A 17,161-nucleotide genomic window follows, 5' to 3' on the forward strand; every position below is an offset into this window, starting at 1 on the left:
CACATCCCATTAATTTTGCATAGCTTAATCAAAGAGCATTCGACTTATGAACCAACATTGCGAGTAAAATATAAACTTTTACATCACAAACTTTCACAAGATGAACTCATAGAGTTTGGAAGGTTTGAAGAAACATATAGTCACTATTGTTCAAAACTAGAACCAATGAATTACAATCAAATTCAACATTAGGGACAACGATAATACTAATAGATCTCTCAAGTATAAGCATGCAAGATAATCATTATTAAATTTTAATAAGTAACATTAAAGTAATATGATACCCCTCTTAACATATCTTTGGTAGTTAAATTTGATATCATTTATAACTCTAATTTATTTGTCTTTAATATATTTTTTAATTTAACGATGACAAGTTGATGTAATTCTAGAATAGAATACTCTACATTCTCATATTTTTCCTATTTTTTATGTATCTTTAAAAAATACACCACTAATATATGATTCCAACATTTAAATAATCAATTATTAGCACCTTTTTAGTTAGAACTTTGTTTAAAATTTCAATAATTTATATTTTCTTGATCCTCTCTAGAATTATAGAATATTACTATTTCAATTATGTTTGATCATTATGTTTCTTTGATCCTAACATTCCACCATATACACAAATTCAATTATTTCTTTATTGAAAATCTATAAGAAATTATTACATATTTCTACTTACAAGATAATCAAAAGTTTAAACACAATAAAAAAATAAATATTACATCTACCATATCTTAACTTACAAATACTCTTCCATTGAAATAAATAATTTTATGTAAATACACAGCTTTATAATATGAAAATACGAAATAACAAATTATAGTATATAACACTTACAGTTTAGTAATCACCTATCAAACAGGTTAAAACATTATCCTCGGAAAGAAATTCGGAGCACTAATTTCCCATGACTATTTAGTAGTCGTCCATCACACTATAGCCCAACTTTCAAATCAGTAAACCTAGCCGTTGGACACAAATCCTATTTAATTTCGAACAGGGGAAGAAGAGGGAAACGGATAAAATTTATCATTTCACGGGTTTCATTGGGAAGGCTTAAAAGCAAGCACCATGTTGGCCAGAAATATATTGACAGAAGAAGAGACAACAGTGGATCCTGAATTGGGTTACCCCAGAGGATATGCCAAGCTCTGTAGGAATGCTCATCTTCATATGCAGGGTCTCATCACACCATACACTGAGGGGCCTCCTCAGAGATTTTTACCATACGCATTACAACCTGAAGATGTAAGCCAAGCTTTTTCTTCTTCCTGTTCTTTTTCAAATTTTTTGCATTCTCTTTTCTCGTTTCATCTTGAATTGGTGCTGTTGAAGGATTAAACAAAAATACTAGGGTACTGAACTAGTTGCCGGAGAATGTACGCACTTTATTGGAGTAGGAGTCACAACATCCCAGCGAACGGTAAAATCCCAATAATCTCATCGCTGGGTGCCCGAGAACAAAATAGGGTTACCTAATTGAACATTGGGTAGATCGATCTCCTACAATAAGTTCCAAAGCTTGGGGGAGCTAAGGTTAACTTCTAGAAGTAGGGTTTGAGGTTACTTGAGAGAAAGACGGTTTTTAGATTGTTTCTCTTTTCAAACGCAAACACCTGTATTTGAGACACCTAGTTTGAACTACTTGTTGGAGAAAATCTCCTCTACGAGCTTATATGCAGGGCAATATGACCCGAGGAATGTAGGAATCGCCATAGCCCAGCAAAGAGTAAAATCCCAATAATCTCATCTCTAGGAGCCCAACAACAAAGTTTGGGTTACCCAATTGAACTTCGGTTAAATGGGCAATCTCCTACAATAAGTTTGAAAGCTTTGCGGATCTTAGGTTAATTAGTAGAGGGAGGGTTTGTAGGTTGCTTGTGAGCAAGAAGGTTTATAGTTTCTTTTGTTTGCACAAGGGTTTTTGTTGGTGTGATGAGGCAGATGTAATAACTCAGCCAGTTCTGTTATTTGTTTAGATTGCCAAGGTGAAGGAGTTCAATCAGCTATTCCCAATCATTGAATCAGAAGAAAGAGACCCATCAAGCGCCAGAAGATTTGCAGATTCTCTTTGGCAGCAACTTGATCATTTGGGGTTAGTTACATCATACTCATTTTTGCATCTGTTATGTGTTTGATATCATTCACTGTTCATCTTATTTGATGTCATAAGAGACCTTTTGTTTCTTATTAGAGATGGCCATATTATATGTATTTGATACTATTCATCTTCTTCGAAGTCATAACAGACGTCTTTATCATTGGAGACTTCTAGAAATTTTCTGCAGGATTTCAACTGTCGCACATTTCTTTTAAAGAAAGAGGGTTTGTTAAAAAACTTTTTCTTTTTCGTATTGCAGAAATGCAGGATTTGATCCTGCTCTGTTCAGAATAGATCCTTATGGAAATGTTCTGTACAAAAATGCAGACCCTGCTTCCCCACTTGCTTGGGAGGTTGATCACTGGTTTCCTCATTCAAGTATGTACTATTGTATACACGGATTTGCAGGAGATTTCGAGCACACTTGATGCACACTCTTATGATTTGATACACTACTCTTTGTTGGATTGCAGGAGGAGGCAAGACAGTTTTGAGCAATCTGAGATTAGTCCAATGGCAAGTCAATCAAAGGAAGAAAAATAAATTGGAATTCCTTGTGCCGTGGTGGGATCTGCAGCTCGGAGTCTCAGTGAATCAGTTTTTATTGATTTTTCTGTCAAAAAATTCAGATTTTAGGTAGAGAATCTATAATCTCAAACATAAATTTATAAATGTTTTAAAAAATAGTCATGGAAAGAGTAATTTCAACAATTAGAATCATTTGTAGCTTTCTTCATTCCTTCTGGGTAATATAGTTGATGAGGATTTAACCTCTTTTTGTGGTTGATGAGGCGATGCTTAAATACATTATTTATTGTGGCAGGCAGAGAGCATTTTCTTTGCTCTTTTTTGCAGGGGAAAATGAACCATTTACTGAACTTCTGGTGGCAGATTGCCATTCCTGGCCTCAGCATTTTCGTGAGAAGAAGAGTCAAATTGGACTTGCTCCAGCTGCTATAGTTAGGATACACAAACAAACGAATGATACCTTGAAGCCTCAAAATGGTCTATATATATATATCCTCTCTGGCCCATAAGTTCAAGCATTTGCATTTCAAAACACCTTAGTAGCATTTTTCTCTGAACTAAGTCATTTTGCTAAGCATTATCATGCAAGTCTTGTCTTTAAATAGAAATCAAATTTGTGAAAAAAAGGTACCCCGGGCAGAAGAAGATGGACAGTAGAAGAAGAGGAAGCTCTTCGTCAAGCAGTTCAAAGATTTGGACCTGGTAACTGGAAAGAAATTAAAGAAAATGAACCCTTGTTTAGAAACAGATCTACAGTGCAAATCAAAGACAAGGTTTGTCTTCTATTACAAACTTCACAAAACATATATTTATATCTCAAGGGTAATAACAAATGATTTTGTTAGATTGGTTATAGAATGTATTAGACTAATGTTGTTCAGGTGCATGACAACTTATGATGTGGAAATATGCAGTATCGACTAGTAAAAGAAGACTGGGAGCTGAAGGAGAACAAAAGAGTATATTTGCCTGGTAAGGAGCTAATTTTGACAACAGCGATTCAGAAAGAATCTCGGTTAAAGAAGACAAGAGAGGAAGATATCCAAAGAAAAGTTGAAGACATATCCCAAATGAACAAAGAGCTGAAAGAATTACAACAACAAAATGAGGCAGAATGTCTGGTATTGGAAGATCTTGAAACTGTATTGATAAAGCACAGGAGAAGATTAGAGAAACATAGAAGATGGTCTGAAGCACAATCCTCATACAGAATGTGTTTGGAGAATATGATAAGAGATACTATGCACCAGTAAGTATATCTATTTCTGATCTAAATCCATTGCTTTAAAATGAATAAACTAGCAATCATTGTCAATGTAGCTTAATGATGTTTTAAACAGGAGTGTTGTGTATAAAGAACAAGGAAGGTTGAACCAAGCAGCCTGCAATGCACTCATGGCAAGGCTTGAAACACAAAAGGCTGCCTGTGATGCTTCTGAGATGGACCTTTTGAAAAGATTGAAGCTGAGAGAAGATCTTGAGACACTCCTACTCCCTTATCCAGGACAGGTTGGGATAAAGCTTCATGAGGATGGTACTGCAGATTACCCCTCAAAAAATATCAGCCTTAGGTTGGAAGAAACACAGCCATGCTTTAACGGAGCTACTCAATATTCTGATTCTCTCATCATAGCTGCAGACACTGTGAAGGAAGATCCTGATAAATATGGGACCACAGAAACATTACTTCCTCACTTTGAAACTAAGGAAGAATGCCCTAAAGTCTTGCAGGACTTGAGATTATCTATAGAAGGAAAACAATCAGGGGATAAATTTAATACGTCTTTAGCTACTCTAAATGACCAGTATAAGACAGAGACAGGTACACCTAAGGCAGAAGTACTACCATCTATGTCATTAAGAAACCCTGTGAAGACAGAAAGAACTAAGGAGAAACAGAGGCTTTCAGAAGCAGAGCAGAGTGACATAGATGTTTTATGTGTTGGATATGAGTATGAAGGAAATAAAGCTAGAGGTAGAGAAGAAGAATCTGTTGGAGAGAATATGACCTTTGTCACATCATCGGAATTCAAGCACTCCAATTTTGAAGATGGTTCAAAAGGGGACTGTGCATCAAGAGTAGGAGAAAATGATGGCTTGAATAAACATTACACTTTTGTAGAAGGTGATAGAGACTTTAAACCTGTAGAAGATAGCAAATTAGATGAAATGTTGGATGATGGATTAGAAATGCAAGGACAAACAAAGACAGCCATACCAGATGCAATTGCAGAAAAAGAAACAGAAGAAGACAAAGCTATTATAAGGAATGGCAAATCCAATGTGGACAAGTGGCTGCAAATGTTGCTTTTGAATCCTCAGTCAAACGAGAATGTAGAGACAGAGAACCTTCCACAAATACATGATAACTCCAGTGCAATCCAAGTTTGTGAGACCAATCATATTTTTGAAGAACAGACAATAAATGCCAACTTTAAAGAACAATACCCCATTCACAGAAGGAGTCCCAGCTTTGGAGGATTAGAGAAGAAAGAACATGAAATACATGAAAACCCAAGATGTGCTAGTGCAAGTGGTCTTATGGTAACAGGAACTTCACAGCTTTCATGCAGTGAAAAACAAGTAAATGAGAATTTAGACCTTATAGAAAAGTTCAAGTTCCTCCAACTGGATTGTGATGATGAGAAAGAACCACAAACTGAGCTAGATAATGCACCTGGTGCATGTTTGGAGTCACTGCTGCAAGGAAATGGCAAGTCCATTATAGAAAATTCAACATCTTTTGCGCAACCATTAGCAGTGAGAGATAGTGAAGGCGCAATGTTAGATTGTGGAACAGAAATTCAGCATGAGAAGATTAAGCATGATAAACTTAATCAACCGAAAGATGCTCAAATAGTAACTGAAACGCCTCTGAAAGACAGTCCTGAATACACATCAGAAATTAGAGAACCAGAAGGAATGGTTATAAGATACGATAATAAAGAAGATTCAATAAACTTCAAAGGCCAAGAATCCAGATTAAAGAGAAGTGATAGCATTGGATATTTGTCCAATGCATATTCTACTTCTTCATTGTGGGGTTTGCAGGGTAAAGAAGGACAAGCCAAAGGAAGGATTGAAGACGAGGGTAAATTTAAAGCAGCCAAATTAGCAGAGGAAGATGGTCAACAAGGACTGACACTGTTAAAGAATGGATTGACTGCATCCATAAAGACTTGCACACACATGTGGAAAAAGCTATTAAAAGATTAGAGGGCACAGAGTCAGTACAGAAGTTGACTAATTCACTAGGCATTTTGTAGTCTACCTTTTCTGTAGGAGTAAGACAGATTAGCTCAAACAATCAAACATTTCCTTGTTTTCTTTCAATTCATAGCTCTTTCATCTGTGAAAAGCCCCTTTATACTATATGGTTGTAAACTATATGGTTTTTGCAGAGGAGTCTCAGCATTGATCAGCCTAAAGCTGATTAATTCATTTAAAGTATTTTGCATTGTAATCATATTTTGTATATAGTTGAAAACGTATCTTGTTTTGCAGCACATTGAGTAAAAAACAATCCATAATTTTTCCATTGCATATGCGTGTTTCAAAGATTCATGTCTTATTAGTTTGTGTCCAAATTCTAGGATATAAAATATTAATTGAATTCTAGCTGAATTCTAAATATGACTATCTGAAGAGATTGCTCTACAGACACCAAGATTAGGAAAATTGTGAAAAGTTTGACCTATAAAGAAGATGAATTTGTGTTTTAATATCATTTTGTTGGTTCTTTCAAGAGATCAATGCTTGTTGGACTGTTAATAACTTAGTAATTTAATAAATAGAGAGTCAATCAGTCTTAGGACAGTAGATATAATTTCGATTGTTAATAATGTTATTGTGCAAAGTTTCTGGTAATAGCTGTGAGTTTATTTCTGACATTTTCAAATCAAATTATTTGATCTAGATGTAGTTTAATCCGAAATGTAAAAAATAAACTCACACAGCAACTAAAAAAATTACGAACAATAGTCTTGGAACAGTAGCCAGAATCTACAAAGATGAGGCAGTAGTAGTTATTTTAAATTTCCTGCAATAATCGGTGTCTACTGTTATCAGTGTTCTAAAGAGTTCCTCATTAGTTCTATTGCTTAAGTCAGTACGTTATTGTTAATTGCAGGGGTCGTTGCTAGTGCTACCTGTATTCTAAATTTGTATGTCATGTGGAGATTATATGATCTATTGATGTACGGCTATCACTAAATGTGTTATTTTTTTCAAATGCAAGGATCCTTATTAGAATTGAATGGATTCTTCCTCATTAAGAAATTATAAATAAGTCTTTATCCAAATATATATATATATATTTTTAACAAAAAGTGATGAAGCACTTGAATAATTATTTAATATAATCTAGTTCTGGAGGCTCCTCAGAGAAAGAACTAGAAAGAAAACTCTGATTCCCACCCCATATACAATAAAAGACTCAAATGAAGATACCCCAATGGGACCCTCCAAATCGAAACTTCTTAAGCAAGCTTCATGATAGCAGCAACAAAAGAGTCAAAGAAAAAGGGTATGTTGTGCATAAAGGACTAAAGCTGAAAGTTAACTATTGGGCTGGGACTTTTGTTGGATGATAGCCCGAATTTGAGGAAGAGCATGGGACACATCTTCCATACAAAGGGCTTCTAGATAATTATCATCACAACCCCAATTAGCTAAAAAATCAGTGACTTTGTTCCCCTCACGATATATAGGTGATACCTTGCAGGTTTGGAATGAATCAATTAGCTGCCAATCTGACTCAGAATATAAGATAACTTCCGATTTACGGAGGATCTCTTGACACATGCGTTAACAATTATCATAGAGTCACCTTCCATGTGAATTAGTTTGCAACCTTTTCTTTTGGCTAGAACCAGACCCTGTAGTAATGCAGTCGCCTCTGCTGTATTATTTGTACCGGAGGGAATAGGACAGGCTTTTGCTGCAATTAGACTGCCCTGATGGTCTCATAAGCATATCCCAGTACCTGACTTACCTGGATTCCCCCTTGAAGAACCATCAAAACTAATTTTAATAAAGTTTTGTTGGGGAGGGGACCACTTAACTTTTCTTTTGTCTGTACCTTGCCCAATTTGCCATTGTGAAACTGACCCAAACTGCACTCTGATACCTTTCCATGAGTTAAACATTTTGCCATCCCAAGACATGACATAAATCTGCCCTACACAATTTGATAGACAAGCATTTACACATTCAACCACTGATTTTCTCAATGCCCTCATGAACCTGCTTAATCTTGTACTTAATCACATAATATCAAAAAACTGAAAAAGGGTTATCTACAGAATTTTATTTGTGTTTGCAAACCTCACCAACCATTCCAGAGCAGAATTCATAGTACGAAACAAATATTCTATGCACAATAACTCACTGATTATGATCAATAGGCCATTCATTAGACCTATTGATGATAATAGTTGATTTTTATGCATCTTTATTATTCAAATAAGTGGAATATTTAGTTTAATAATAGGTCCTTTGGAAACAAATAGAGTTTTTTTCCTATTTGAGGTCATTATTAGTTTTTTTTAATCTATTGATATTGGTAACACAAATCTAAGTTGACATTTCTTCACCTGACAGCTATAGATGAGGGTACCTATATTGCCAAAGTTCTTCGGAGGGACAATCTCAGCCTGATTCTTTTTCAAAAGTTGGAGCCTTGGACTCACCAACACTTGTTCCTTGGTGGGCTCATTTAGAAAGGCTTCACCGAAAGACTATTTTATGAGAAATAAGTTTTCCAATAAAACTTATACCAGATTTTTAGAAACATAAAAAATAAAAAATAAAAGACTTATTATTAATTGGTAGACACGTTTTGTATCGATAACTCATTCAATATGAGGTTGCTTGAAAGAATATAGTATTTACTTTAAATTTAAAACGAAATTAACAGCATAGTCCTGAGAAATGCTGGTGGGGCAGGGTTGGCTCTGGAAACTAGAGTACTTATATCTAAGTTTAACCTCAAAATGACAAAAATTGAATAGTAATAAGAAAATGCTGATAAGCTTTACAAATTGGTCAGTTGAGAGCTTGGGGAAGAAAGATATAGATCGAAATCGATATAAGCTTGGACTAAAACTTGTGTAAAACATGTTATATGTAAAGCTGTAAACTGGGAAAATAATGTCTGGCCTTGTTTTCAACAATTATGTGGTGTGCTATCATCAGTAGAAGAATAGAGAAATAGTACCTGAGCGAAAATATAATTGGCAATGCATTTGAACTTCGTATCAAGACAGATTTCTATTTTTGGCTCGTGCAATTTTGGTGAGAGCAATAGATGATTGTAAAATCACTTTAGGTGTTAATATAGAAATTTAGAATGTGATTGCTTTAAAACAGTGAAGTTGGTCTTGGTCTGCATTCGCTGCTTCTTTCGGCCGTAGAATGTGATTGCTTTAAGCCAGTGAAGTTGTTTAAACAACATTTTAAAACTGATTCAACAACATAATACACCATTCAAAAGGCCAACTTTATGGATGATAACCTTCTCCATTTTTTCATGAATTTGTATATATGTAAAATTTGTCAAACTTTCATTAATCGTGAGCTCAAATTTGTTATAGAACAAAAATATCTAATCAAAGCCATTGAAAAATATTTTAAGTTCAAGACTTCTTGTGTAAGCATAGAGAGTTTTTAGCAATTCCGTTCTCACAGAACAAATTTAAAATCATTCATGGAATTTGAATAAGGCTGAAAATCAATTTTACCATAGATGGAGTTTTCAACCTGACAACATTTTGAATGAGGGAAAACTCTTCAAGTTAGATATTATAGAGGTACTAGATGCTATAAATAAGAACTTCCATCTCAAGTTAGCAATACTCTATAATATTTTTCCCTTTTATTAACTTCCAGCTCATCCTAGCCAATTTAGCCCTTTTCATTTTATGTATTATGATATTTTCTAAGATAAGCTTGTAAGATTCTGCCCTGATAATGAATCCATTAGAAGCGAACTATTTAAACTATTGAATAACCATCCAACAAAGAAAATGACCAAAAAACTGAAGTAGCATATATGCAACAATTCTTAACCATAGCCAAGTAAATCTTTTGAATTGTTGAAATTCCGTGGCCATAGATGAGTAGCCTAAGTAGCCTATCAAAAATTCTGTGTCATAGAGACTCTAAAGCATGTATGGCATCTATTCTTAAAAACAATCTGTCACTAGTAGTAATTTTGTAGGTGATTTAAACAATTTTATTACATGGTACTGTCTGAAAAGATGGGAAAAAATAAGCACAAGCTATGGGAACTGTTTGTCAGCAATAAGAAGCATGATTGTCTTGCTTTCAACACTAATTTCATCAACAATACTTCATTTATTGAGATAATATGTTTGCCAAAATCAGTGTTTCAATTTACAAGTCCATGAAAGCAGGTATAAAATATTGAGAATTATAAGCTAAGTTGATGCACTATAATAAATGCTATTTCTTAGATAATTACTAATAAACAACTGTTAAACAAAGTATCCATTTGGTCGCCTAGAGAATTTAGTTCGACAATGTTTCTTTCATGAGCTACTCATCATTCTCCATCAACAACATCTTCACTTCAAATAAATAAGAGTGGAATAGAAACCAACGTAACAATTTGTATCTCTAGATATAATAAGTAGTGCAAAAAAGAGATAGAAATAGAGTTACAGTGCATAAGGTAATCTTATATATAGTACATGAGCTTCTTGTTTTACCAAGGGAAAAGGTAAATTTGACATACATCGATGGGGATTCTGTAATCATTTTGACAAAACTAACATAATGTGAGAGATCTGATGAAAACTATCTCTGAAAAAAGCTTGAGTTATTTACTTTGCTAGTAGTAAGAGATATTTAATGTTAGAAATATTAATTTCTACTCCAATCTGTCATTAAATGTTTCTAGAAGTTTAGGTTTAGGTTGTGTCGGATGTAGTAGTTTCTAGAATTCTGTAGATAACTGTCTCGTCAGCAAATGTCAAAATTTCTAGAGATTGTAAACTTGCTTATAAAACGGAGTGATGTGTATCCATTTTGTCAATCAAAGAGTAATCAAATACAATTGATTTTTTATTGTATCGCAACACATTGCATTTTATAGTTTATTCTTGTGTGCCTCTGCCCACCCATTAGAGTGGTATCAGAGCCAAGTTCAGAAGAGGAGTTTGAAGGATTGTGCATAAGGAGGATTGCAGCAAAGAAAAGGGATATAAAGTTATTGCGAGATTTGTAAGGTTTTTTTATTGCCCTATTTAGAGTTTGTTATATCTGTGAATTTTGTTTATAAGTTTCTATCAGGCATGGCTTCAGGGAGTTTTTAGGCTTCAATTTCAATGTTTTTTTGGAAAGAATTATGATGATTGGACTTTTAGAATGAAGCTTATATTTAATTCCTATGAGTTATTAGATATAATCTTAAATGGTTATGCTGAACATGTATATGAGTCTACTTTAAATGCTAATCAAAAGAAAAAGCTTGATGAAAATAGGCAGAGGAGTAAAAAAAGCTTTGCAGATTATTGGACAAGCTCTGGATGATTCAATTCTTGGAAAAATTAAGCCAACTGCTATAACCAAGCAAGCTTGGTACATTCTTGAGACTGCATATCAAGGTACAAGTAAGGTAAAGATTGTTAAATTGCAAGCACTTAGAAGAGAATTTGAGAATTTACAAATGAAGGATTCTGACTCTATAGAGCAATTTTCAAATTGCGTTATGAATGTGGTTAATCAATTAAGGATGAATGGTGATGAGCTTTTTGACCATAAAGTTGTAGAAAAGATTTTAAGAAGTCTACCTCCTAAATTTGATAATGTTGTGGTTGCAATTGAAGAATCTAAGGATTTAACAACATTGTCTATAGATGAGGTGTTTGGATCCTTGTATAATCATGAAGACAAGTTGAACAAGTAGAATGGTAATTCACTTGAGAATGCATTCAAAACAAAAATGAAATTTGGCAGAGGCAGAGCAAGAGGAAATGCTAGATTTAAAGGAAGAGGAAGAGGCAGAAATAATTTTCAAAAAGAAGAAAGGAGTCCAAATTTAGGAGGAAGAAGAAATGAATACTCCTATTCAAGGGGAAGCTATAACAACCAGACATCACAAAGGCATGATAAATCAAATATTCAATGTTATTACTACAAGAAGTTTGGACATTTTGCAAATAAGTGTCGAAAAAACAAGCTGATATGAGTACGAAAAATGTAAATTTTTCTGAGAGTAATTTTGAGACATTGTTTATTACTTACAATGTAGCTCAAGAGAGCACAAATGATTTTTGGTTTTTAGATAGTGGTTGCAGCAATCATATGCTAGGCAATAAAGATTTTTTTGAAAGTTTGGATAGATCAATTAAATCAGAAGTGAAGTTGGGAAATAATGAGATAGTGGAAGTCAGTGGAAAAGACACAATCAATGTTATAACAAAGCATGGTAAGAAATCTATTTCTAATGTATACTTTGTACCTGGTTTGAAACATAATCTTATAAGTGTGGGGCAACTTAGTCAAAAAGGTTATAGAGTTATTTTTGAGAAAAATTTGTGCACTATATTTGATATGCCTCCTAGTAACTTGGTGATTGCAAGGGTAGAAATAACAAATAACAGAATGTTTCCACTTCAAATGAAGAGCAATATGATTGATGAAGTTGCAGCAAGCTTCAAAGCAACAAGTCAAGATTAAACATGGATATGGCACTTGAGGTATGGTTATGTAAATATCAAAGGATTATCTTTATTGCAAAGAAAGGAAATGGTAAGAGGCTTACCCCCAATTGAAGCATCATTAAGTCCATGCAAAAATTGTATTTTGGCTAAACATCATAGAGAGAGTTTTTCAAAAGGGATGTCATATAGAGCAAGGGAACCTTTAGAAATTGTGCATTTAGATATATGTGGTCTAATGAAAATGTCATCATTAGGGGGGAGCATTTATTTCTTAACATTTATTGATGACTTCAGTAGAAAGACATGGGTTTACTTTCTTAAATACAAATCTAAAACTTTTAGCAAATTTAAAGAATTCAAGGCTTTTGTTGAGAAACAAAGTGGTTTACCGATCAAGGTATTGAGATTTGATAGAGGAGGAGACTATAAGTCAAATGAATTTTTAGATTATTGCAGGGATCATGGAATTACAAAAGAATTTACTACCAATTACACACCACAACAAAATGGTGTTGCAGAGAGAAAGAACAGGACAATAATGGAGATGGCAAGGAGCATGTTGAAAGGTAATAATCTTCCTAATGAGTATTAGGCTGAGGCAGTTTCTTGTGCTACTTATATTTTGAATAGGAGTCCAAAAAAGATTGTGAGGGACATGGTTCCACAACAAGCATGGAGTGGTAAGATTCATAGTGTTTCTCATCTCAAAGTATTTGGTTGTATTGCATATGCACATGTTCCTAAAGAAACTAGAAGTAAGTTAGATGATAAGAGTGAGAAATGCATTTTTGTTGGCTATGATGAGCAATCTAAGGCATAGAGGTTGTTTAATCCTATCACTAGAAAAGTCATTGTGAGTAGGGATATTGTATTTAAAGAGGATGAATCTTGGGATGAAAATATAGATATAAATGTTACAGGTGCTACAACAACACCATATGATGGGAAGGATAAAAATGATCATGAAGATCAAGAGGATCAACCAAGTGACCAAGAAGGAACTCCACCACGAAATCCACTAGGAGATCACTTATAAAATGAAGTTGAGCATGGAGAATCTTCAAATTCACAAGTAATAATTCAAACCCTATACTTGCACAATTGAGATCAAGCAAGAAAACTAGAAGGTTGAGTGAGATTTATGATCAAGGAAGTAAATTAGATTTGCAATTAAATTTTGCTTTATTTACTCAAGATCCTATATATTTTGAATATGCAATTAAGGAAGAACATTGGATTAATGCAATGAATGATGAAATAGAATCAATTGAGAGAAATGATACATGGGAATTAGTTGATTTTCCTAAGAACAAAGATTGTATTGGTGTAAAATTGGTTTATAAGATTAAGTTTAAAGCTAATGGAGATGTAGACAAATATAAGGCAAGGTTAGTTGCTAAGGGATTTTCATAAAAATATGGAGTTGACTGTAATGAGACATTTGCACCGATAGCAAGACTTGATACTATCATAATAGTATTAGCTATTGTAGATTAAAAAAAAATGGATGGTTCACCAAATGGACATCAAATCAACATTTTTGAATGGATATTTGGATGAAGAAGTCTATGTGCAACAACCACCGGGATATGAAATAAGAGGATATGAAGACAAAGTTTATAAGTTGAAGAAGGCACTCTATGGATTGAAGCAAGCTCCAAGAGCCTGGTACAGTAGAATAGATTCATACATGATGGAGAATGGATTCAAGAGAAGCACTAGTGAACCTACATTATATACCAGGATCAATGAACAAGGTTAGATTTTGATTGTTTGTTTATATGTTGATGCTTTGATCTTCATAGGCAAATTATCCATTGACATGTTTAAATCAACAATGAAAAGGGAATTTGAAATGATAGATCTAGGATTGATGAAATATTTTCTTGGCATTGAAGTTACTCAAAATGATAAAGGAATTTTTATTTTCCAAAGTAAATATGCAAAAGATATTTTGAAAAGATTTAGATTGATAAATTGCAGTCTAGTTTCTACACTTGTGGTAGTAGGCACCAAATTAAATAGAGAAGATAATGAGAAAGGTTTTGATTCAACTATATTTAGAAGATGGGTTGGTAGTTTGATGTATCTCACTACTACTAGACCAGATATTATGTATGGACTAAGTTTAATCGCTAGATTCATGGAGAGGTTTTGATTCAACTATATTTAGAAGATTGCTTGGTAGTTTGATGTATCTCACTACTACTAGACCAGATATTATGTATGGACTAAGTTTAATCGCTAGATTCATGGATTCACCAAAGAACTCACATTGGCAGGCAAGAAAAAGGATTTTGAGATATATTGCAGGAACCATGAATCATGGCATTTTGTATTCTACTTCAGATAATTTTTAGTTAGTTGGATATACAGATAGTGATTTTGTAGGGAATACTGAGGATAGAAGGAGCACATCTGGATATGAATTTCATCTTGGGATAGGTGCTATAGCCTGGGCATCAAAGAAGCAACTTGTAGTAACTCTCTTATCAGCTAAAGCAGAGTATGTGGTAGGAACAACAACAATATGTCAAGCAGTATGGATGCGAAGGATTTTGAAAGACTTAATGCAAGCTCAAGATGGACCTACTACAATCTATTGTGATAACAAGTATGCTATTGCACTTTCAAAGAACCATGTGTTTCACAAGAGAAAAAATCACATTGACACAAGGTATCACTTCATTAGAGAGCTGGTTAATAGTAGAGAAATTAATCTACAACATTGTAGATTAGAGGAGCAATTTGTAGATATCTTCACTAAGGCCTTACCACAAGTACAATTTGAAATTTTGAAGGAGGCTCTGAGAGTTGTAAATATTAAAAAAGTTTTGTAATAGTTGATAGTTGAAATTGGGGGGAGTGTTAGAAATATTAATTTCTACTCCAATCCGTCATTAAATGTTTCTAGAAGTTTAGGTTTAGGTTTAGGTTTAGGTTGTGTCGGCTGTAGTAGTTTCCATAATTCTATAGATAATTGTCTTGTTGGCAAATCTAGAAATTTCTAGAAATTGTAAACTTTCCTATAAAAGGGGAGTGTTGTGTATCCATTTTGTCAATCAAAGAGTAATAAAATACATTTGATTTTTTATTGTGCCATAGCATATTGCATTTCATATTTTATTCTTGTGTGCCTTTGCTCACCTATCATTTATCTAGGGAGAAAAGATAAATTATCTCCACAATTTCCTCTTACAAAGTTTGATGCTTCCATTTTTTATTTGATTAAAAACATTCTTTCTTTGCATCTAAGTATTTGAGTATGAACATGTATTGTTGCCAGAGCTTGTCTGGAAAAACCCCAAATATCACAGGAAGTCTGATGAGTGCAAAAAATACACCTTTGACTTTGTTCTTACTATTTATGGTTGGAATTGCATTTGTTGAAGTTCAATTGCATTTTTGTGATTTTTTAAAGGAAAAAAAGCTATGTCCTCTAAATCCTTAGGAATGAGTTGGAAAATGTAGATTAGATTGTTAAAAGAGTCCAATTAATTTTAGATAGATACATATAGTTTGAAGGCTCCATGCATTAGATATAATTGAGTAATTTTTATAGTTTGCATGCAGTGGACTTATTTAATTATTAAATAAATATGAAAAAATAATAAAATAATGTCAGCCAATGGTCTATTATGATATTTTAGACACTTCTTAATGTTCTTATAAGAATCCTTATAAAGAGATGGGTGAGCATTGTAAGCTATCATGTAATGTAATTGAACTCTTCTTTGTATTGCCCAAAGTTGGAGGTTCAAGGTGGTTTGGTTGTTTGGAGTTTCAAAGGTAGAAGACCCTCCCTAGTCTATATTTATAGTTTTGATGGGATCCATTTCCCACTCTAGCTTGCCATTGAAAATTTCATCCCTGATATCTCACTTTGTGCTTAATTTAGCGAGGGTGCTAGGTGTTTAAGGGTGTCGATAGTTGTTGAGTGTTGAAGGGTGCTAAAGATTGAGTATCAAAGGGTATCAAGTGCTGAAGGGTATTAGAGGATGCAAAGTGTTGAAGGTTGTCAAAGGGTGATGGGTGTTGAAGACCAAGTGATGGATGCAAGAAAAGTTAAAGTGTCACACAATAGTATTTTTGTGGCTAGCTTGTGTTTGGTATATTATAGTGGGATTATAGTTGGTGATCCTTGTAGAAACTTAAATGTGATTACATCATTTAAGTAATCCTATTTATTAATCTTTGATTAAGTATTTAATATTTAATCAATTCAATGTCACCCCCTAGTCAATTAATTCAGTTAATCAACTATAGCCCCATTGATAAAATCAAATGACAAACCCAAAGTCTAATTATCAATTAAAGCCCTATTCTCCTATTAAATAAAATAAATGCATAATATCTATTTCATTTAATTCCTAAAATCCCATTTGATTTGATAAATCATTTTAATCAAATCCCCCAACCTCTAACTATCCCTAAATCCCTATCAATAGCTAAACACAAACCATTCGCCCATGCTAATCCTATTTACCCAACTAATTAACCCACCTCATAAGTGCTAGCCCACTTGCATCCCTCTAACATGCCACTTGCATCCTAATTCCCTCCTAAGATAAGCCTAATCCCTACCCTAATCATGTGCACAACTTTAACCAAGGGTTAAGAATTCCTAAGCCAAAGCAAAGTCAAACTTCTATCCTATCCTTCTTACATTTCCGTCCAAAAGACTTTAAGACTTGTACATGACTTTAAAGCTCTTTAAGGTCTCTTACATCCCTCTTCCACACTCCTTCTCTCTCATAAGTCCCTCTGAACCATCCATTTGGCCTATCCTCTCACATCCAATCCCCTTGTGACACTTGTCACAAGGCTATGGATTTGA

General features: G+C 33.9%; 1 protein-coding gene across 1 annotated transcript; it reads left to right on the forward strand.

Annotated features, from left to right (window-relative positions):
• Positions 1–952: 952 nt before the first annotated feature.
• LOC149531893 (uncharacterized) lies at positions 953–6,181 on the forward strand. Its single transcript, XM_089810533.1, has 8 exons — positions 953–1,257; positions 1,989–2,104; positions 2,370–2,488; positions 2,584–2,746; positions 2,934–3,115; positions 3,266–3,411; positions 3,553–3,887; positions 3,979–6,181. The coding sequence occupies exons 1-8, from the start codon at positions 1,081–1,083 to the stop codon at positions 5,852–5,854; spliced, it is 3,114 nt and encodes a 1,037-aa protein (XP_089666659.1). The 5' UTR covers positions 953–1,080; the 3' UTR covers positions 5,855–6,181.
• Positions 6,182–17,161: the final 10,980 nt, after the last annotated feature.

Source organism: Cupressus sempervirens, chromosome 11 (genome assembly GCF_028749045.1).
Source record: "Cupressus sempervirens isolate cs-2001-9-10 chromosome 11, ASM2874904v1, whole genome shotgun sequence".
Lineage (NCBI taxonomy): Eukaryota > Viridiplantae > Streptophyta > Pinopsida > Cupressales > Cupressaceae > Cupressus > Cupressus sempervirens.